This window comes from Varanus komodoensis, unplaced genomic scaffold (genome assembly GCF_004798865.1).
Source record: "Varanus komodoensis strain SLA01 unplaced genomic scaffold, ASM479886v1 scaffold43, whole genome shotgun sequence".
In the NCBI taxonomy this organism is placed as follows: domain Eukaryota; kingdom Metazoa; phylum Chordata; class Lepidosauria; order Squamata; family Varanidae; genus Varanus; species Varanus komodoensis.
Genome location: NW_025335985.1, coordinates 1,306,601 through 1,325,438, shown reverse-complemented (window position 1 = coordinate 1,325,438; position 18,838 = coordinate 1,306,601). Strand labels below are relative to the sequence as shown.

Here is an 18,838-nt window from a genome sequence, read left to right as displayed (position 1 = left end):
TTCTTAAATTGAATCCAGAGGGGGTGGGGTTGCTAATTAACAGGATCAGAACAAGGGTGGAGAAACTTTAACCCCTTCTCCCTTTCACTGAAATTCATCCTCTGGAACTAATATCCGTATGTGGAGGAAATCAAACTGGTTCCAACTGGGGGATCTCTCTCTCAATTTCTCTGTCACACACATACCCAACTAGTGTTAGGAATGACCAATGTGCAAGGAGCACCCTTCATTACAACACACAAGCAAACTGTGAGCATCACATATACCAAATAAAAGTGTCCATGTGATGCTTGCTGCAGCCAGCTGATTTCAGCATCATTTGTTCTAGGAACAAAGGCCACCCCCTGTTCTGGTTGCTAGTCTGCTTCCAGGTTACTGAGAAGCTGCATAGGTTGGTATGTGAAAAACCAGCCAGTGGAGATTGTGTTTAGTGGCAGGAAGGCGCCTCCAATCTCACACCCTCATTACTCAGACCTGGGAGATGCACGTTGTCTGTTACCTCAGGCTGAAATGCCCTTTCCGCTTTCTCACTCCTTCACAAAAGCACCGCCCCAGGAGGTGCACACAACTCACAACACCACCCTTGGCTTTGGGGGAGTTTTTTCTAGGCAGGGAGAGAAAAGGTCACAGGGCAATGTTGCTTCCCCAGGCTGTGCTGCAGCTTTTTGGTTCCTTAGGAAACCTTGCAGTCCAAACTTTTCAGAGTAGCCAGGGCTTTACAACAGTTTTAAAAATAAGATAGCAAAATTAAACTTAAAGGACACGTGAATCTGGCACAAGAACCCCCAAGAAATGTAGCTCCCTGGCACCCCCACAGCCATTAGCAACCATTAAAGAGCCTACACCAAGCTTGTATCCAGCAACTGTACAGTTAACACAAAGCTGCCCTGGGAATTTTTACTGAAGGGTAGGGTATAAAGCCTTACAATCAAGGCAAACAGAAAACCAGCACTATTGTTCCTGTTAAACAAGTTCATACAATAAATCTGGATTTAAAACTCCAGAAGTCAAACCAATTGGATTTAATATAAGACAAGCTATAGTAGCATGAACCTGATTTTCAGATTTAATAAGGACATATTTTAGTCCATAGACTAATGTCTGAATCAGGACGAAAATGTGTTGTTTGAATAAATGCAATGTTTCATTTTACTTCTCACCAGGGTGCAAATGCAGGCGTTTGCAGAGGTATGCTGAGCCTCTCCACTGAAGGATTGACCTCCATATCACTTATAAAAAGTTGCATGCAACAGAACTTAACTCCTACATGTTCCTACCGATCATTCTGAAATAAATCTTTGCACTGGATTGGGGGGCGTTGCTATGCACCGGCAGGGCATCACTTCAAAGCAACTTTCAGTCTCCATTGAGGTTAGATCATAGACAAAATATGTAAAATTCCAACATTAACAAGCAGAGAGGACTTGGATCTGGCCTTTGGCTTCAACCCCAACGCAAGTCACAACCATCTCTCCCTTACATCAGGAGACCCACTGTGACCTCTCACAGAGCAACAGTGCTGAAAGCAATGAAAATGGTACCCACTACCCACCTTGGATATTTTAAAATAAATGCAAGATCTAGAAGGGCACTAGTTTAGCAGACATCCTGTGTGTCCAGCTAGAATCCACACATTTCCAAATCTGAGCATGAAATTATTCCTTGAGGAATAAAATTACTCTAGACATTGCATTTCTATCATCCACAATGAGCTCTTCTCCTGTGTCAAAGAACATTTTATTTTACTCCTTACAACTTCACTATGAAAAGCACTTAATTCCAAGAATGAACATGTTGACTCTGGATTATCCAATACCACAGAACTTTCAAGGCTGCTTCTCATCAAGCAGGAGTATTAGCCACACACATTTCCTTCCCTTCTCACACAAAGCACTGAGAAATCCATGCCAATGATACTGAAAGTTGTCTCCTGTTTTAGGCACACCACCATTTCAATCTTCACAAAAGCTTGAAGGCTTTAAACAGCCAATTAGACAGACTCCAATGAGCTTTATAACTGCTTCCCCTGTTTAAGACCACATTGTAATGAGATTTTTCCTAATAGATGCACACTGTGAAAAGCCACCTCACACACAGCTTTTCAATTTTCATAGCTTTGCTCATGAAAAAATAAGTTCTTAAATTTCATCTTCTGCCATGCAAAGAAGAAGCAGAGAGCCAAACAATTCGATAGATCAGAAGCAACTTCTAAAAAGCAGGGTTCAGAATGGGCCTCGTATGGACCATTTCGTATCTCTATCCCCTGAATGACATCGTATTTAAGCACAGCATGCAAGTGTTTACTTCCTCATATTCTGTTTGCAACAGAAAGTCATTGCTGCTAAAGAAATTTAATGCCCCCTCTGTCATATAAACCACTGTTTGTGGTGAAGTCTGTGGCTTATATCGCCGAGACATCTGGAGCAACATGAGTAGCTGCGAGGATTCTTTTCTGCAGAACATGAATATTATGTCTAAGAGATCCCAGACTTTGCAGATTATACCCAAGGTCCTCGAGCTGGCAAGACATGGTTGTCTGATGACTTGCTTCAAATTGGCAGTGATAAACGCCTTCGCTGCCTTGCCTCCACCCCACATGCATGCAGGGCTTGAACTGGTATTTGAACTTCCAATGGAAGCAAAATGTATGTACCAAACTTTCATTGCAATCTCTCTGCTCTCAAGAGGTTTGTTGTATTACCTGGCTGCATGGTTACTTTGCCCCCTGGAAATCAGTATCATCACATAGGGATTCAAACTAGAACACAGAATTCCATCCAGAAGATGCTGGAATTACACTCATTTGTAATTTGGTCATGTCAATTTTCAAGGCAGAAGGTTCATTGCAATATACTGTATTCTGAATTCTACACACACACACACACACACACACACCCCAGGTGCACAGGCTGAGCCAGTATTCCAGTTTTAAACACATAATTTCATCCTGAAATTATGGCCATGTTTCAGTCTTTCACCTCGATATTCAGGAGAGATCATGGTGCAACAACAGTTACTATGAGTGCAGAAACCTCGAGTTAAACCCTAAAGCCTCACTTTACTCAGCCAACAAAGGTATGCAGGGGTGGAGAGAGAAGGCACCAAGTAATCCAGAAATATAAATACCATTCCAGCTCTAAACACACAGTGAACTACATCTGACATGTCGTGACGTTCCAAGGAGCATTTACCAAGGTGTCGCAAGAGACCACTTCTTAGGGTATATTTCTGTGCCCAGAAATTCAAATGCACATTGCGGGAAACACTTCTAACAACGTAAGTACAATAAGCAAAGGCAACTTGAGATTGACAGGACATGCTTTTGTTTTCTGCTGAGGGTCCACATGTGGAGCCTTCCATGACATTTGTCTCTGCAGTAAAAGGAAAAGCAGATTCATGCTCTGCAGCCAGCATGAATCTGCTATGCCACACCCTGGAATAACTCTTCAAAATTTCAACAGAAGACTTTCTTCCTGTGAATTGAAATGTAACCCTAAATCTCTCTGTGCTGGTTATGGGACTCCCTTAAGACCCCGTGGCCAGGTGGCCTTTATGACAGTATTCAACACACATTCCCTAGAAACGTATTTACAAGGTTTGTTCAGCTATTTAACATGTGAATTCTTACTCAAATATAATCAAAGCCTGCTATACTGTCCTAGTGTATTTCCAAAGGATCATACTGCCAATTTTCTCCCCGGTGAACTGTTTCAATTGCTTTCCCGCAATGATCCACATTCAAACAGGCTGAAAGAGCCATGCCAGAAAGATCCATGTTTGAAGAGAAAGTTCTGAGTTGTTGGTGTGTTAAGAAAGCATGACAGTTGAAATACTGCAGGAAACATGATGAGGTATGAAGAAGAGAGAAAACACCTGTTCGAACAGCCTTTTCCAAGCTGGTGTTCTTCAGATGTATTGGAGTACAACTCTCCACTGGGGGACACTGGATTAGAGAAGACCCCCACAGAGACAGAGAAAATCATTTCCCTAAAACATATCTCACCCCCGCTTCTCTGGAAACCATGTCCTTAGAAATTATAACATTCCTAGATGGTTAGAATGGCTATAATCTCTCTCATATGCACACAGTGCATAGCATTGCACCCTAAACTTTAAAAGGGGATTAGAGAAATAAATGCTGGAGAATAGTTTGGCAAAGGCTATTCATCATCATTACTAACTGGAGCCTAGCTGTTCAGAAACCATTTACCTCTGGATGTACAAAGCTATGGAAGAATGAAAACCAGATGGCAACTGCCTTGATGCTCTGCTCGTAAGCTTTCCAGAAGTATCTGGTTGTCTACCCTTGCCAACCTACTGCTCGATTAACTAGACCTCATTCTGATCCAGAAAGGCAAGGCCTACAACAAGCCCATCATTCTGATCAAAGCAAAGTGATTGTGTGTGATGCTCAATGGCAAAACGTGCCTTTGAGAGAAGTGTTAGGTCCACTGGAGTCGGGTTCCCACAGTGATCTCCTAATGGAAAGACAACCACAACTACACTGCATTTCAAGTACTGTCAACAAAACGTGAACCCTCCTCAGAAACCATCTTTCCCAGCTCATTTACAGAAATAAGAACACATGCAACAAATCAGGAGAAAGCCACTGATCTTTTTATCCGCAGTGCCAGACAAACAAGGAGGGAAAATTGGTCAAGTCCCAAGTCATCATTCAAAGGTTACAGACAGCATAATAAGTTCTAGGGTGCTGTGTCATGTTGGCTTGCAATGGCCATCCATTCAGTTGTACCTCCAACTGTAGTCCCAGCAGCTTCACACATCACAGTAAGTTTGAGGTGTCCTATCATTAAGGTAAGCGTCTGCTAATTAGTGTGTTTCCAACGTATTTTAACCATTGGTGTCACATCCTTTATAGACTAAGCCACTGCAGCATTTGATTATGAATCATCAGTTGCCTCTTCCTGAACTGTAAGGAAAAAAAGTATTGCTTCGCCTCCCTCGAAATTGGAAAACATTCTACCTAGAGTGTAAATACCAGCCACTTGAACTGGTGAATAATAATGCAGGATTACTTAATTAGAGCACCAAGAGATTTTGGCATGTGGAGAAAGAGATATAAATCAGCCATCTGCAACAAAGTCCCCTCCAGATCCAACTCCCATCAGCCTTGAAAAGCATAGCCAATAATCTGCAATGACAGGCATTGCAGTCAAACATATCTAGAGGGTACAGTATTGTGTGTGCAAGCTTGAGATGGTTTCTAACAGCAACAGACTGGTCTTTGTTTCTAAGAGCAAAGCCACACCAACAACTCGGCCTTGGGTTTATTTTTTCACCAGCTTACCTATCAGGGTTTCAAGCCCAAAGAATCTTGCAAATTGTAGTTCAGCGAGGTGCTGAGAAAGTTTGAAAGAAGACTCAGAAACGTTCAAGTTATTGATTCGTTAAAATCATACCCAATCCACCCAAGGTGGATTACGTGATCTCCCTCTTCACAGCTCTGTAAAGTTGTTTAGGCTGAGTGCATTGACAGGCCCAAAGTCACCCAGTGAGCTTCAAGCCAAGTGGAAACTAGAACCCAGACTCCCCAGGCCCTGGTCCAACCCTCATCCCATCATGCCACACCAGCACTCAACTGCTATTCCACAGTGGCTCTCACACTGACCCACCCCAAGGCATCCTCCTCCGTGCCTTCCACGTTATCTATGTTTCTGCCCAATCTAATCAAAACTCAGGGGAAATTAGTTATATTTACATGAGGGAGAAAATGAGGGGCAAAAGCCAATGGTTTATGGTAGCTGGGGAAACTGCTACCATACTGTAGTTTGACACGTTCCAAGGACTCAGGATTGGGGTAGGAAGATATAGAACTTTTGCAGTACATTGCTATCTTTGGTTTAAAACATTTGGCCCTTTGGATATTTCCATCAGCCCAAGCCAGCACAGCCAATGGTGAGGGATGCTTGGCATGGTAGGCCAAACATCTGGAGGGTAAGTTGCCCACTCCTATTTCAACCCACCATATTACACACCCAGTGCAGACATAACACAAGCCATGAGAAGATGAACGGTCTCCCCTAACCCATCCCTCTCACCTTTGAATCTTCACCTTCACCTGGCAGCCTTAATCTTAGTTCAGGTTTACACTGCATTGCTCTTAACCATGCCTAAGGTCAACCAGCACTGCCAACACACCCAGGACCTGATTACTCTAGCTAATATTGGCCAGATTCCATTCTTAGCCATCATGGGAAAAGAAAAGGCAAAGCTGAAGCATGGGAGCAGCCTGGGAAGGATAAGTACATGCCTGCATAGAAACCTCAATCTACAGGTGAAGAGAGCCAATGTGGTACAGTGCTTAAAGGCCTGAACTCAGGAGATCTGGGTTCTAGTGCCCCACTGAGTCATGCAACTCGTTTTGGGTCAGCCACCCTAACCTACCTCACAGGGCTGCTGCAAGGACAAAATGGAGGGGGGGGATTGTGTAAGCTGCCTTGGGTGCCTTGCAGGAGGGAAAAATGCAGGGTATAATGAAGCAAACACATATAAAATAAAATAAATAAGGTTAAAAACCAGGAGAATGGCATTTACACTCGGGCTTAAGCTGCCAAAACAAAATCCAGTGATATCAGTTACAGAAGCACGACAAAGCCAGCAGCAGACAGAGGTACTGCTCTGCAGGTTTTAAAAATATCACCCTCATATCAACTGTGCAATACCCAATCTTAAAGGATAGTCCAACATATAAAACCAGGACTACCCCATGTGCAATGATAGCCTTTGCTTGCATTGCAACAGCCTTCCCCAGCTTGATACCCTGCAGAGGCTTTGGACTACAACTCCCATCAGCCACAGACTAATGATTGGGGAAGACGAAGGCTGCTGTCTAAGACATCTGGGGGACCACAGATTGAGGAAGTCTACACTAGAGATGGTACATGAAGGGTCTTTTAATTTTTTTAAACACTTTCTTGCTTGGCATTCTACATTTTCAGATCTCCTGTCTGACAGTGCTGCATGTCTCAGTAAGCTGTTTTCCAAGCATGATGATCCTGTGGGCTGAAGTAAGTAGGCAGCTCCCTCCACGCTGTCATAGGAGACCTTTTGTGGGTCTTCCAATTCTGTCACCTCACTTCACAAAAGAATGACAAGTGCAAGCACAGGCAATCTGACATTTACAGCCAGTCTGAATTGTGCAACGCATGACTCACCCCTTTTCAAACAACTCAAATGCTTCTCCACACCTTACACAGAAAGGGGTGAAAGAACACGGGATGGACAATGGCACTTTACATCACAAGTAAGGAAATCACATTTCTAAATATCCACACATACCAATAAAAAACTTCCTCTCTGCCTCATGTAATTGCTTATTAGATGCAGACAGTTTCAATGTGGGACAGCATAGAAGGCAGCATGTTAGAAAATCAAGAAAGCAGAACATTTTTCGGGGAAGGTCATGTTGTACCAACCATTTAAGGCACAATTCTATGCAAGTTCAGATGTGGAAAAAGCAGTACAACTCCTAGTATGTCCTCATCAGCCATGTGAGAGAATACTGACTGTGGAAAGATGTTGGACTTTTTTTTGTCTAACTATGTGTAGAATTGTGCCCTAAGCATACAGGTTATCCCCTATGTTGTAAACAAAGATAGCAGCACAAGATGCTTTGATTTCCAATTCATCTCGAAGACTGGTTTGTCATGGGGAATATTTCTATATTCCATAATTTTAAAAACTGCTTGGAATAAAACATTGCCTCTGCTTTGGCATGGCTCAGAGCAACATTTTAAATTATGGATTATAGATTTTCTCTCCCATGATAGGAAGTCCTTCCAAACATGTTGGAAACCTCATGAATTGGTGCAGCTGCCTGTACATTTGCTATCTAATCTATAGCTATAATTGATTCTCTGTTTTGGTGACTTTAGTTTTTACAGATCTAAGTGTATTTTCTTCGGAATGGGCCCCTGTAGGAAGAAAACATTTGACCATATTTTGGGTAACACTCAAAAGAGTAAACAGATCTAGCAGCTTTGGGAACGGCATCTAGTGTTCAGGCTGCCCTGGGTCCATGCCTGTTCCAGGAATCTGCCTGCAAGTCAGTTGGCAGCCAGGCCTACCACACCTCACCATATGAATGGAAAGTGAAACACAAAGACAGCCACTGCTGATGTGTGTTCATTGCCACTTACATTCTGTGAACCCTACGGCTTACGCTATGAAAATGTTTTGATAGACATTAAACACAGAATATTACTAGCTTTATCAGTCCCCAAACTAGAAATAATTCAGATGAAAACAGTTCAGGATCAAATGCTAACCCCAAATAATCTCTGCATAAACTTAGAAACCTGACACCACCTCAGTTTATTCTCTCCCGCTTTAGCCATTCCTGACTCGGGACAGGAACCGTATTTAATGCCAGCAGAAGGTCACCAAAACTTATTTATTCATTTGATTTATATCCTGCCTTTTTTCTTACAAAGAACTCAAAGCAGTGTACACAATACTCCTCCTGCTGCTCTCAGTCTTATCCCCCAACAACAACCCTATAAGGTAGGTTGGGCTGAGTCTGTGACTGGCACAAAGTCACTCAGCTGGCTCCATGGCCAGTGGGAGACTAGAACACAGACTGTATGAGTCCCAGTTTCATGCTCTTAACCACTGTACCACACTTGAAACCAATATGCACAACGGCAGGCTGTTATCTCCTATATGGAAAACACTTGAATAAAGCAGGGCAGATTCATATGCAGGAACAGTGAATTCTAAGGCACTGGTGATGTCTGTTCAAAAAGCAGTTCTGGAAGGACATCCCCAGTTGCACTGCAGTGCTCATCTGAGCTCTCTTGACTAGGCTAGCCACATCTTGACACAAGTGAGGGTGTAGATCTGCATGTGATCACACAAATTATGGCCTCAATTGCGTGGGACTACAACCAGATTAGGAGCAATATTTCTGACATGGAAAGGCATGCCGGGGGGTGGGGGGAGAGGGAGAGAATCTGGTTTTGGACTTGGCTTGCTGAACTGCTCTAGCCTCTTTGATGGCTAACTAACCATCGCCCATTAACTTTCTGCTTAGTGGGGCAGGTCCCTTGGGACAGTTCACTTTTACAGAGGTATCTCCACAAATCCAGTAAAAGTTATGACCAAAAAGCTCAAGCAGACTTTTTAAAAAGACACAGGTTAAGTCTTGGGGCTTGTCCCACTGATCAAAGCTTACTGCAACCACATATTAGTCTTTGCAGGTTGCCCTGTTCAAGTTAGAAGAAACATAACTACGAAGGGTACCTTTCAAGCATAATTTATTTAACTTTACTTTTAGGGCACCTTTACAGTTGACCACTCTCAAGATAGTTGGCCACCTTTAGGATCATGCTGGCTACTTTTTCAAAAGAGTGTGGCAGGGAGTGCACAGCTTCCTAAACTTAAGTTCTTGAGCTAACTAAAGAGAGCTTGCTACATAATGCATGTTTCCTTTTATAACACAAACACTCCTGCATCTATTTAGAAAGGACCAAGCTTCTGAAACATTGTAAGCCATCCAGACTTTTTTTAGTAATAAAGGGCATAGAAAAATGTTAAATAAATAAAACATAAAATTCTAACTTCAAAACTGACGGAATACAGTAAGGCATAGGGTGAGGATGAAAGTTGAATCAATCACTTATGAGGTCACAGTCATTAAATTTGTGACTGTGGGATAAAGGCATCAGCACACTAACATACTGCTAGAGAGTAAGAAAAGAATTTTTGCCAGCAATGATATAGTACTGTACAAGGAGAGGGAAATATGATATTCCTACAACCCAAAATACTACCTTCAACAAAGTTGTTTCAAGCCCACCGATCACACAGTAAAAATGCAGAAAAATTTACCCCAGGGCAAAACAGGATAAACTGTTAATTATTATAATTCAGACAAGGCTATGCTCATAGCTTCAAGCACCATGTATTACCCATAACCATTCATGGAAAAGAAAGGAGGAAGTGTGCACTTTAACTCAGAGGTAGGCAAGAGAATGCCTTTCAGATGTTTTAGAATCCTATCAGCCCTAGTCAGCATGGTCAATTACTTTAGTATGAAATCATTAGAAATGGAACGCTGACAAAATGTTGATCCACCCTGTATACAGCTCCAGAAATCCACATGGTATTTTTTATAAAGGAAGCAACAAGAAGATGAAAAAACTAAAAAAGAAGAAGCTTCACTCACAGCTGTTAAGATATAGCACCAACCTCTCCCATCTGATGAAGGTAGACACTTTTTAAAATTTGGCCATGTTCTCAGCCATTTTAACCACAACTTGCTAAACAAAATATAACAGGCAAAGAGGCCTCTTTTAGTTTCTCTCTCTGCCAAGCAAACTGTCATCTGCTAAACATTAGTTTCCATGCCCTGCTGTTACTGCCCTCGCCTTCCTGTGTCTATAAGACCCTCCTCCCCAAACCATTTTGTCAAATTGGGTAAGAATAGACAAGCAAGACAGTCCTAAAGACTTTAGCTAGCTAAAATTACTGATTATTAAAAGTTGGTAAGACAAAGTTCGCAAAGCAGGTGCAATTACTGCTTCTTATATTGCCACTGCTACTTATTTTTACCCAACTTTTTTCGTCTTTTTGCAAGGAGCCCAAAGCAGTTTGCATAGTCTGCTTTTCCATTTTTATCCTCACAACCCTGTGAGGTAGGTTAAGCTGAAAGTCAGTGACTGGCTCAGAGTCACACTGGAACCTCCATGGCTGAGTGGGAACTACAGCCTGGATATCCAGAGCCCCAGTCTGTCAGTCCATACACTAGTGTTTTACTGACAGATCACCACTGCCTTTTTATATGTATTTAACTGATTTATTCCGATATGTGGAAGAGGAGAGAGACTGCTTGACCACACACAATGCAGTGAATTAAGGAAGAACTGGTGAAGAGGGAGAAGGATGGAGGAGGAGGAGGCGGTGCTGGACTTTGGGAACGCACCTGAGGTCACCGGTCCTGCGCTCCACGCCCCTGAGCTCCACCCGCCGCCCACGGCGTTTCTCCCACCCGCGCCCCCTCCGCACGGCGCACACACCTTCGGCGATGACCCTTCTGATCCGCAGCTTCATGTCGCCCATCTCCACCGCCTGCCCCACGAAGTCATTTTGGTCTCGGCTAGCGGCGCCCAAGGAACCGGGCCCGGCGAGGAACTCCAGCGCCGACTGCAGCAGCGACATGACCGCTCCGCGGGCGCAGCCGGGACTGGAGCGGGTCGGCGAGGGAGAGGGGGCGAGCCAGGCCGGTCCCTCCTGCCGGTGCCTCCTGCCGCTCCCACTACTGCCGCTCACGCCACTAATTCTAACCCTCCCCAGCCACCGTAGTCCCCGCTCTTCTAACCCGCACCGAAACCATTTCCGCCAACGTTGTCCGTCAGAGAAGGAAACCGGAGCGCTCCGCCCACTTCCACCTTGTGGCCCCGCCCCCGAGCGCTTTCCCGAGCTCCGCGCTGGAGTTAATTAAGGTGAGCGTCGATTCTTCTCTGAACTTCAGGCACTAATTCGGAAGTCGCAGAGCAGCGGCACTCTTGGCCTTGGCACCCCGAGAGGCAAAAGCCCTACGGACTCTGCTCAGTGCAAGGAGTAAAAACTGCCTCCTAGCTACGTGGTTTGAATGCTAGCGTAGCTAGTGTACCTATTTACAGGGTTAGCCTTGCATCTTTACTCGGAAGAAACTTGCACAAATTCAAAGGGACTTGCGCTGAAGTAACTGCAACCCTCTATATGGAGTAGATCCCATCGATCGGCTGAATCGAGTCTCGGATCGCGTTGTTCGAGCGGTAAACACGTGTCAGTGCATGCGAGGGAATGCATGTCTGCATTCAGCTGGCGGCTGGTTTGGGGTTTGGAGGCCTATGCTGTTTGTTGATGCAAATGATAGTTTAAGTCTGTTGACCCCGCCTGCTTCCTGAAACGTGTTTTATGTGGCTTATGTTTTGCTGTCTCCTTTCATTACAGCTGTTATTATTCTGGCTGTTTTAATATAGGCAAAATATTGGACGCAGCCAGCAAAATATTTATGTATCCTATATATCATTGTTCCGCTCTCTGTATCTTGAGAGCCTATACTATTATTACAGTTACAGACCGGTAGCCTGGTTGTTTCTAGAATAATGACTTCTAACTACATTAGGACTCTTTGGGTGTATAAAGTTAAGTTTTAAAAAATCTAAAGTTCATCAATAAAGATCTAGTAGACGACACTTAATGAAATAGTTGTAGCGTACCTCTGTACATATGTAATCGGAAGTAAGTCCCATTGTGTTTAACAAAGCTTACTCTCAAATAAGTGTATGAATGCTGTGTAAGGGTGCAACGCTATAGCATGTTTGGACAAAGAAGTTCCTACAAGTTCCTAGGGAGCACGGGTCAGGACTTTTTTCTTTCCAAATAGGCAAAGGATTCCTCCTTCGCTTACTCTTTTGTTCACACTGGTGGGTCGTGAAACTGCAAGTAGTGAGATGTAGCGATAGCCACCAACTTGGAGAGTTTAGACAAATTTCAGAGAGATCTCAGATGACACAACATCGCTTCTGGTGGAGGTATGGGACAACCCTTTCCTGCCACAGTACACTTCGATGAAGTCCTGCATTGTCCCCCGTAGGCAAATTCCCGTTTTTGTTTCCCTCAATCAAATCTGAGAGGGCATCAGATTTAACCGATAAGTCTCGCCTGCACGCTCTTGAATTACCACTCTACATTTTAACGTTTATGTTTGTAACGCCACAAAACGATGGAAGGGCCTCTTCCGCCAGAACAGAAGCCGGCGTCTCGGGCCACGCCCTTTCTGCGGTGGATGCACGACCTCTCCGACGGGCCCCGCCCTCCATTCCAAGCCACGCCCACCTCGGCATGGCCCGCCCCCTTTTTCCGGTGCTGGAACGCCTCTCTCCGCAGTTCGGGCAGCTGATCTCCGCGTCTGCCCGCGCCCAGCCCACGTGCGGCTGACGACCGAATGACGTGATCCTGGGGCTACAGAGGTTACCGCTCAGGCAGCTGATGCAATAAGGCAGGAACTCGCTGCGTGCTTTACTCGGGAGGAGGTTCCGCTGGGCTCAGTGGAACTTGCTTTCCGGTATGCGTGTAGAACAGCCTTCCCCTGCCTGACCCCTTTCCAGATCTGAAGGGATTTCTCAGCCTGGTGGGGGATGATGGGAGTTTGGTCATACACATCTGGAGGGTGCTAGAGTGGGTAAGACAGAGCAGATAGAGGAATCCCTTTCAGCCCAAGGGAGGGATTCCGTTTTGGACAAACCCTCTGGAGCCACATTCCACTGATGAGATCTGAATGCATCACATACCAGCAGATTGCACTTAATGTTCTTCCTGCCCATTGAGGGAAAGGGTTGGGGCCCAGAGGGCAACTTTGCTGCGCAGGCCTGGAATTACCCAGGAGTGAGAGAGCAGGTCTGAAAATGTGTGTGTTTCTATGTGGCCCCTTCAGGCCTGCAAAGGCTGTACACCCCTGGGCCAGGTGGGCGGGCAAGCAAGCAAGCAGGTTGTAGGGCTTACCCCAACTCTTCCCTGAATGACTAGAAGAGCATTCCCCATACAATAGGAAGGCATGCTCCGTGCACAGGGTCAGAGGTCCGATCCACTAGCACAAGACCATGGGATGAGTGTCACAGGGCCACACAGGCTGTTCTTCCTCACCCGCACCAGAAACACTGCCCAACTATCCATGTATTTGGCCAGCATGAAAAAGGGCTCTGTCCTGCTCTATCATGTAAGACCCGTAGAGCAGCTCCAAACACATGGAGCGCAGATAATGCCCTTTCTTTCTCCATCAGAAGGTGCAGAGGGGAGAGACCCAGGTCTGGTTTCTGACATGTGTGGCTGCACGACCTGTCAGCTGTGTGTCTCTGTGTTAGGAAATGGCAGCCTGCATGGCCCCATGCTTCTTCCTGTGTTCTTTCAACACAGGGGGTGAGGCATGTGAACCAATGTTTTGCTCTGTTTTTGCTTTTGCTGAAAAGCTGCTGAATATGCTGTGAATTTAACTATAGGAGCAGTATTTAACCTCTTCCTTTCATGTGTTTTTTCTTGATAAAGACTCCTTCCGCAAGCTGTTTTTCCACCTATGGAAATGTATTACAGATGGGCAGACTTTGGTGTACAAATGTACTTATATTTTAATTGCAAGCCATTACCATAAAAATGAATTAGAATTGAGCACCAAAAAGCAATTATTGTTAATTTATCTTTAAAATGCCTTATTTGCAGTAGCTTCCAGGATGGATAAAAATGATTTTTATAAAAAAAAAATAACATTTTAAAAATTTAAATTGGATTTTTTGAGGAAAAATGTATCTAAAGATATTTTTCTATTTAAGGTACATTATAGTCCAAAGGTTATTCATCATGAAATAAGGATTAGTTTTCAATCATGTAGCATGAGGTGATACATTCTTATAATTTTTTTTAAAAAATTGGTAAATGAATTCCATTAATCTATTTACAATGTCATGCTCTTCCAGAAGTTTCTGTAAGATTATTGCATAATTTTTCTATCTAGAAGAAATGTTTGGTTTTACAGCTCTCAAAAATGTGAATTTATGTCTGCAGAGATCACATGCCTTTTCTTCACAATAAAAATGTTATAAAATAAACATACAGAGTTGAGACAAAGACCTTAATTTCATTATTCCTTTGCAAATGTATGTACACAGAATCAATCACTTACCTCTTGGTACTAAGTTTCAAAAAATTCAATGAATAGAAGATTGTTGATCTGGAAGTCTTTGGATCTTTTTGTATATAGCCTGAGGTTTACCATATTATTTCCCTGGAGAAGAAAACCTATAATGGCAACAGGATGTAAAAGACACCTAGTTTGTAATAAAAGTTCTTCTATCTACAGGGGAGGCAGGCATGCCTGCAAATTATGTAGAAAACCATGATTTAAATCTAGTCATGCTGACTAATGATCCACCCTGATAGCCTCACTGCTGGTTTAGATCAATTGGTTTTTTTAAAAACTTCATTGTCAAAACAGCTTTAATAAACTAGCTGTTTAGGTTTCTCCCATGTAAATTCTTCTCTTCCAAAATGTCCATAGCATGCAGTCTGTTGATAAATTGGACGCTTCAGGTTCAGCTCCCTATAAGCAAAGAAAACACACCTGTTATCTCACAAGACTAGCAGTATAACCATTTCTACTTTTACCTTTTAGTAAGGGTAAATCCAGTGGAATTGACTCTGTAGTAGGAATGTTAAAGGCCTAATTTAGCTGAAAAACTACAAAAGTAAAAGCAAAAAAGATAGACAGTATCATTATGTATTTCCACTACTGTGCACAATAATACAACAAACCCAGTTCATATGATCAAACAAGCCATGTTTAAGAAATCATAGGTTATTTATGAGAGTGTCAGAGCAAGTCAGTGTGCTTGCTCGCAGGCTCATCCACTTCTACTTTACTAAACTCACCAGGAATATCCATTCCCAGATTGTTTGATTTTTATTTACATCATAATAACAGCAACAATCCCCCAGAAATGCCCCCCAGAAGGAAAATTCTAAACATCAAGTATATAAACAAACAGCAACCACTGCCTAGAGCAGGGGTCCTCAAACTTTTTGAATAGGGGGCCAGTTGAAAGGCTGCGGTGACCGTCGGTGAGATGGGGGTGCCCAGGGGTGTGGGTCGGTGAGGTGCCATCAGGCATGTGCGAGGCGGCATCGGGCACGCGCGGCGGTGGCTTGATCACTCAGAGATCTCCCAGTGAGTCCAAAACCCTCTCCGAGCAAGCAAGCCACCACCTCCCCGCCCAAGCTGTGAGGCAGTGGTGAGCACACGCATACGGGAGGCAGGTGGTGGCTTGCTTGCCCGGAGACCATCTCCGAGCGAGCGAGCCACACGAATGGGAGGCAGGCGAACAGTGGCACGGGCCGAATCTGTCCCACGGGCCGTAGTTTGAGGACCCATGGCCTAGAGTGAAAAGGAAAAACAAAGAAAAATGGGCAGAAAAATTAACATTTTCATTGCATTTCACTGTATCTGTTAATATAAGCAACTTTGCCCCTAATTAAGCATTCATATGACAGTTGCTGCAGGTACACTCAAACATGGCAAGACCAGGAAGAAGTCAGTCCAGTCACCAATCTGTGGCGGGTGCTTTTCCATCTAAGCTTGGAAAAGAAACCTCTTTGCCACTGTAAAGAGTATCAGTGCCCGCTATTGCTGCCCATCTGATCCTGAGTTGTTCTCATGACACATGAGTGTGGCACTCTAGGTTGTTTAGGTTAAACAATCCAGAATTTGAAATCATAGTTACTTGTTGGGGTAAAACTCTGGGTTGTTTAAACCTAAACTGTCCAGAATACCAGATGCACATGTCTGACAGCTACTCAGATACAGGGCATTCCTGGGTTGTTTTAAAAGTGGGAAGGGCCAGGGTGGCACACTCACATGCTCCCACGCAGCCACAGCTAACTACAGGCTGTTTAGCTCATAGTTCACCATTACATACATACCATGTCTATAGACACTATAGATTTTGTAAAAGCAGAACTAGGGTCATGAGGTCTCCAACAAACAGCATCTTTAATGTATCTGATTCAACCACTGGTTAAATATCTATTAAAATAGGATTCTCATACACAGAATATAGCATATTCCATTTCTATTAACTACAAGATAGATTGGCAGCATCAAAAATATTGCAACACTACCTGAAACTGCATCTTGCTGTTTCTACAGAAATAGGAAGTCAAGTGGCAAGGGGGTAACATTTGTTTACTACGCATAGCAGTCCATACAGTGTGGTGGCTACAGTGCTGAATGGGAGAACCAGCAGTCTGGTTCATGTCCCCCACTCATCCGTGATGCTCACTGGTGACTCTGGACCAGTCACAGACTCTCAGCCCAACCTACCTCACAGGGTTGTTGTTGCGAGGAAGAAGTATGGAGTGAAGACCTGTCTGCAGAAAGGACTCGCTGTTCATTTTGAGCCATCAATTCAAAATCTACCCCCTGACCAAATAGTGATTGCTGTCCATAGAAAACAATGTGGCAATGTAAACATAAAGTGGGTACTTTTTATCATATGTGGTGGACTTGTGATAATGCAAAAAAGTATTGGATTAAAATATATAAATGGCTGGAGGAAATACTACAAAAACCCTTTGCTTTTAAACCTGAAGTTTTCTTGTTAGGCATCATATCGGAAGCCATTAATAGACAGGAAATGTACTTGATGTTACACTTAATCGCTGCAGTGAGGATTGCATTTGCTTAGTTGTTGGAAAAGTGAGGAGCTACCCACCGATGAACTGATTTTAAGAAAAATCTTGGACTGCACAGAAATGGATAGATTGACTTTATCACTGAAGGAGAAAGAAGACACTGACTTCTAGCAAACTTGGGATTTTTTTAATAATTGGCTGGAGAAAAGGGTCTTGGCGTAAATTTAGAGATGTTTTCAAGTTATTATAAACTGATTTAAATATGACTATAGAATGTTAAAAAATATGTAGCAGGGGGTTGACCCAGTAAATCCGATGTATGTAATGATTAATTTTTTTAGTATTAGTTTAAAATTTTTAATAAAATTTTCAAAAAAGGAAAAAGAAAACAATGTGGCAATCCAGAATTTCAGGTTCATTGTGATGGAGCAGTGGTATATGCAGCCAAAAAAAGTGGGTAGCAAGAATGATAGGAATTGAGGTTGTTTCTGGCTTAGGGTTTTTTAAGCTTTTAAAAAATTACATCATTATGGGAACAGGGTCATTATGGCTTACTATGATTACATCAAAACTACTAAAAGGTTCATGATTCTTGTACCCATATTGCTTGGAGGTGGAATCGCATAAGAAACTGCTGCAGGTTTTTGTTGCTGTATGTGCTGAAAGTGCACATTAGTGATGCTCCACAAGACCTTAACAACAGGTAGGTATGATCCATTCTAGAAAATCTAACCTTATAATAGACCCAACGCGAAGATCAAAGTTCTTCTGAATGATATCCAGCAGCTCATCTTCTGATCTGTCCGAAGTGCCATAATGGAACACTGAGATGGCCAGAGGGTGACTCAGTCCAATGGAATAAGACAGCTGAGGGACACACAAGATCAGTGAAGATGGGGAGGACTTGATTTAGTATGGAGACACCTTTGGGTCTCTTCCAGGTAATTTGATCAGTGGGGAATTGAACCCAGGTTGCCTTTGTATAAGTCCAGTACTCTGCCTCCTACACTGGCTGGGTCTCTGACACTCTTAAATAAGTGATTTGGGATGCCAGAGTGAAGGGCTTCTCCAATTTTAATTTAAGTGCCCTTCAGCTATCAGGGATTGGGGAAAACACTAGACTGATTCATGCTAGACATAACCAACATGGGACATCACAGTGGGTATAAATGGAACACATCAGGTGAAAAGCGATCCTTGGAGCAGTCTCACACATCCTGGGGGAAAAATCCCACCAGTAAGAGACCGCTTCCAGACAACTGAAGCATGTGTTAATCACATCTATCTGAATAACTTTTCAGTATAGTTAAATGGATAACATACATGTATACCTTAAAAAGAAAGAGGTGGAAAAGGGCTCCCAGCTGAAACCTTCAGCAGTTTAGACACTATGTCAAGTGAGGAATTCACTGCATAAAAGCGAGGTTGATGATTTTAAATGAACTAGTTGGCCACATTCACTAACAAAAAAGCATCAAATGTATACCCATTCAGGACACATGTAAAACTTACTTGCACTCCCAAAGAAAGGGCTAAATCAGGGAAGCGTGTCTCAATGTAAACATTGGCACTCAAGACCAGTGAGTGCCCCACAAACACTGTCACTTACTCCAGAGAAGTTCATGATACTAATAGCTTTCCTAAATGCTACTTT

At 43.3% G+C, this 18,838-nt stretch overlaps 1 protein-coding gene across 7 annotated transcripts in view; it reads right to left on the bottom strand.

Moving 5' to 3' along the window:
* GAK (cyclin G associated kinase) overlaps positions 1 to 11,318 on the bottom strand; it is an 88,182-nt gene extending 76,864 nt beyond the window's left edge. For 6 of the 7 annotated variants that reach the window (XM_044444015.1, XM_044444020.1, XM_044444018.1 and 3 more), the window contains exon 1: positions 11,037 to 11,318. In XM_044444015.1, coding sequence (XP_044299950.1) covers positions 11,037 to 11,178 — 142 coding nt within the window. In that variant the 5' untranslated portion in view covers positions 11,179 to 11,318. Of the gene's footprint in view, positions 1 to 10,186; positions 10,960 to 11,036 lie in introns of those variants that run through there. The other variant, XM_044444022.1, reaches the window with a different exon arrangement.
* Between the last annotated feature and the right edge of the window lie 7,520 nt (positions 11,319 to 18,838).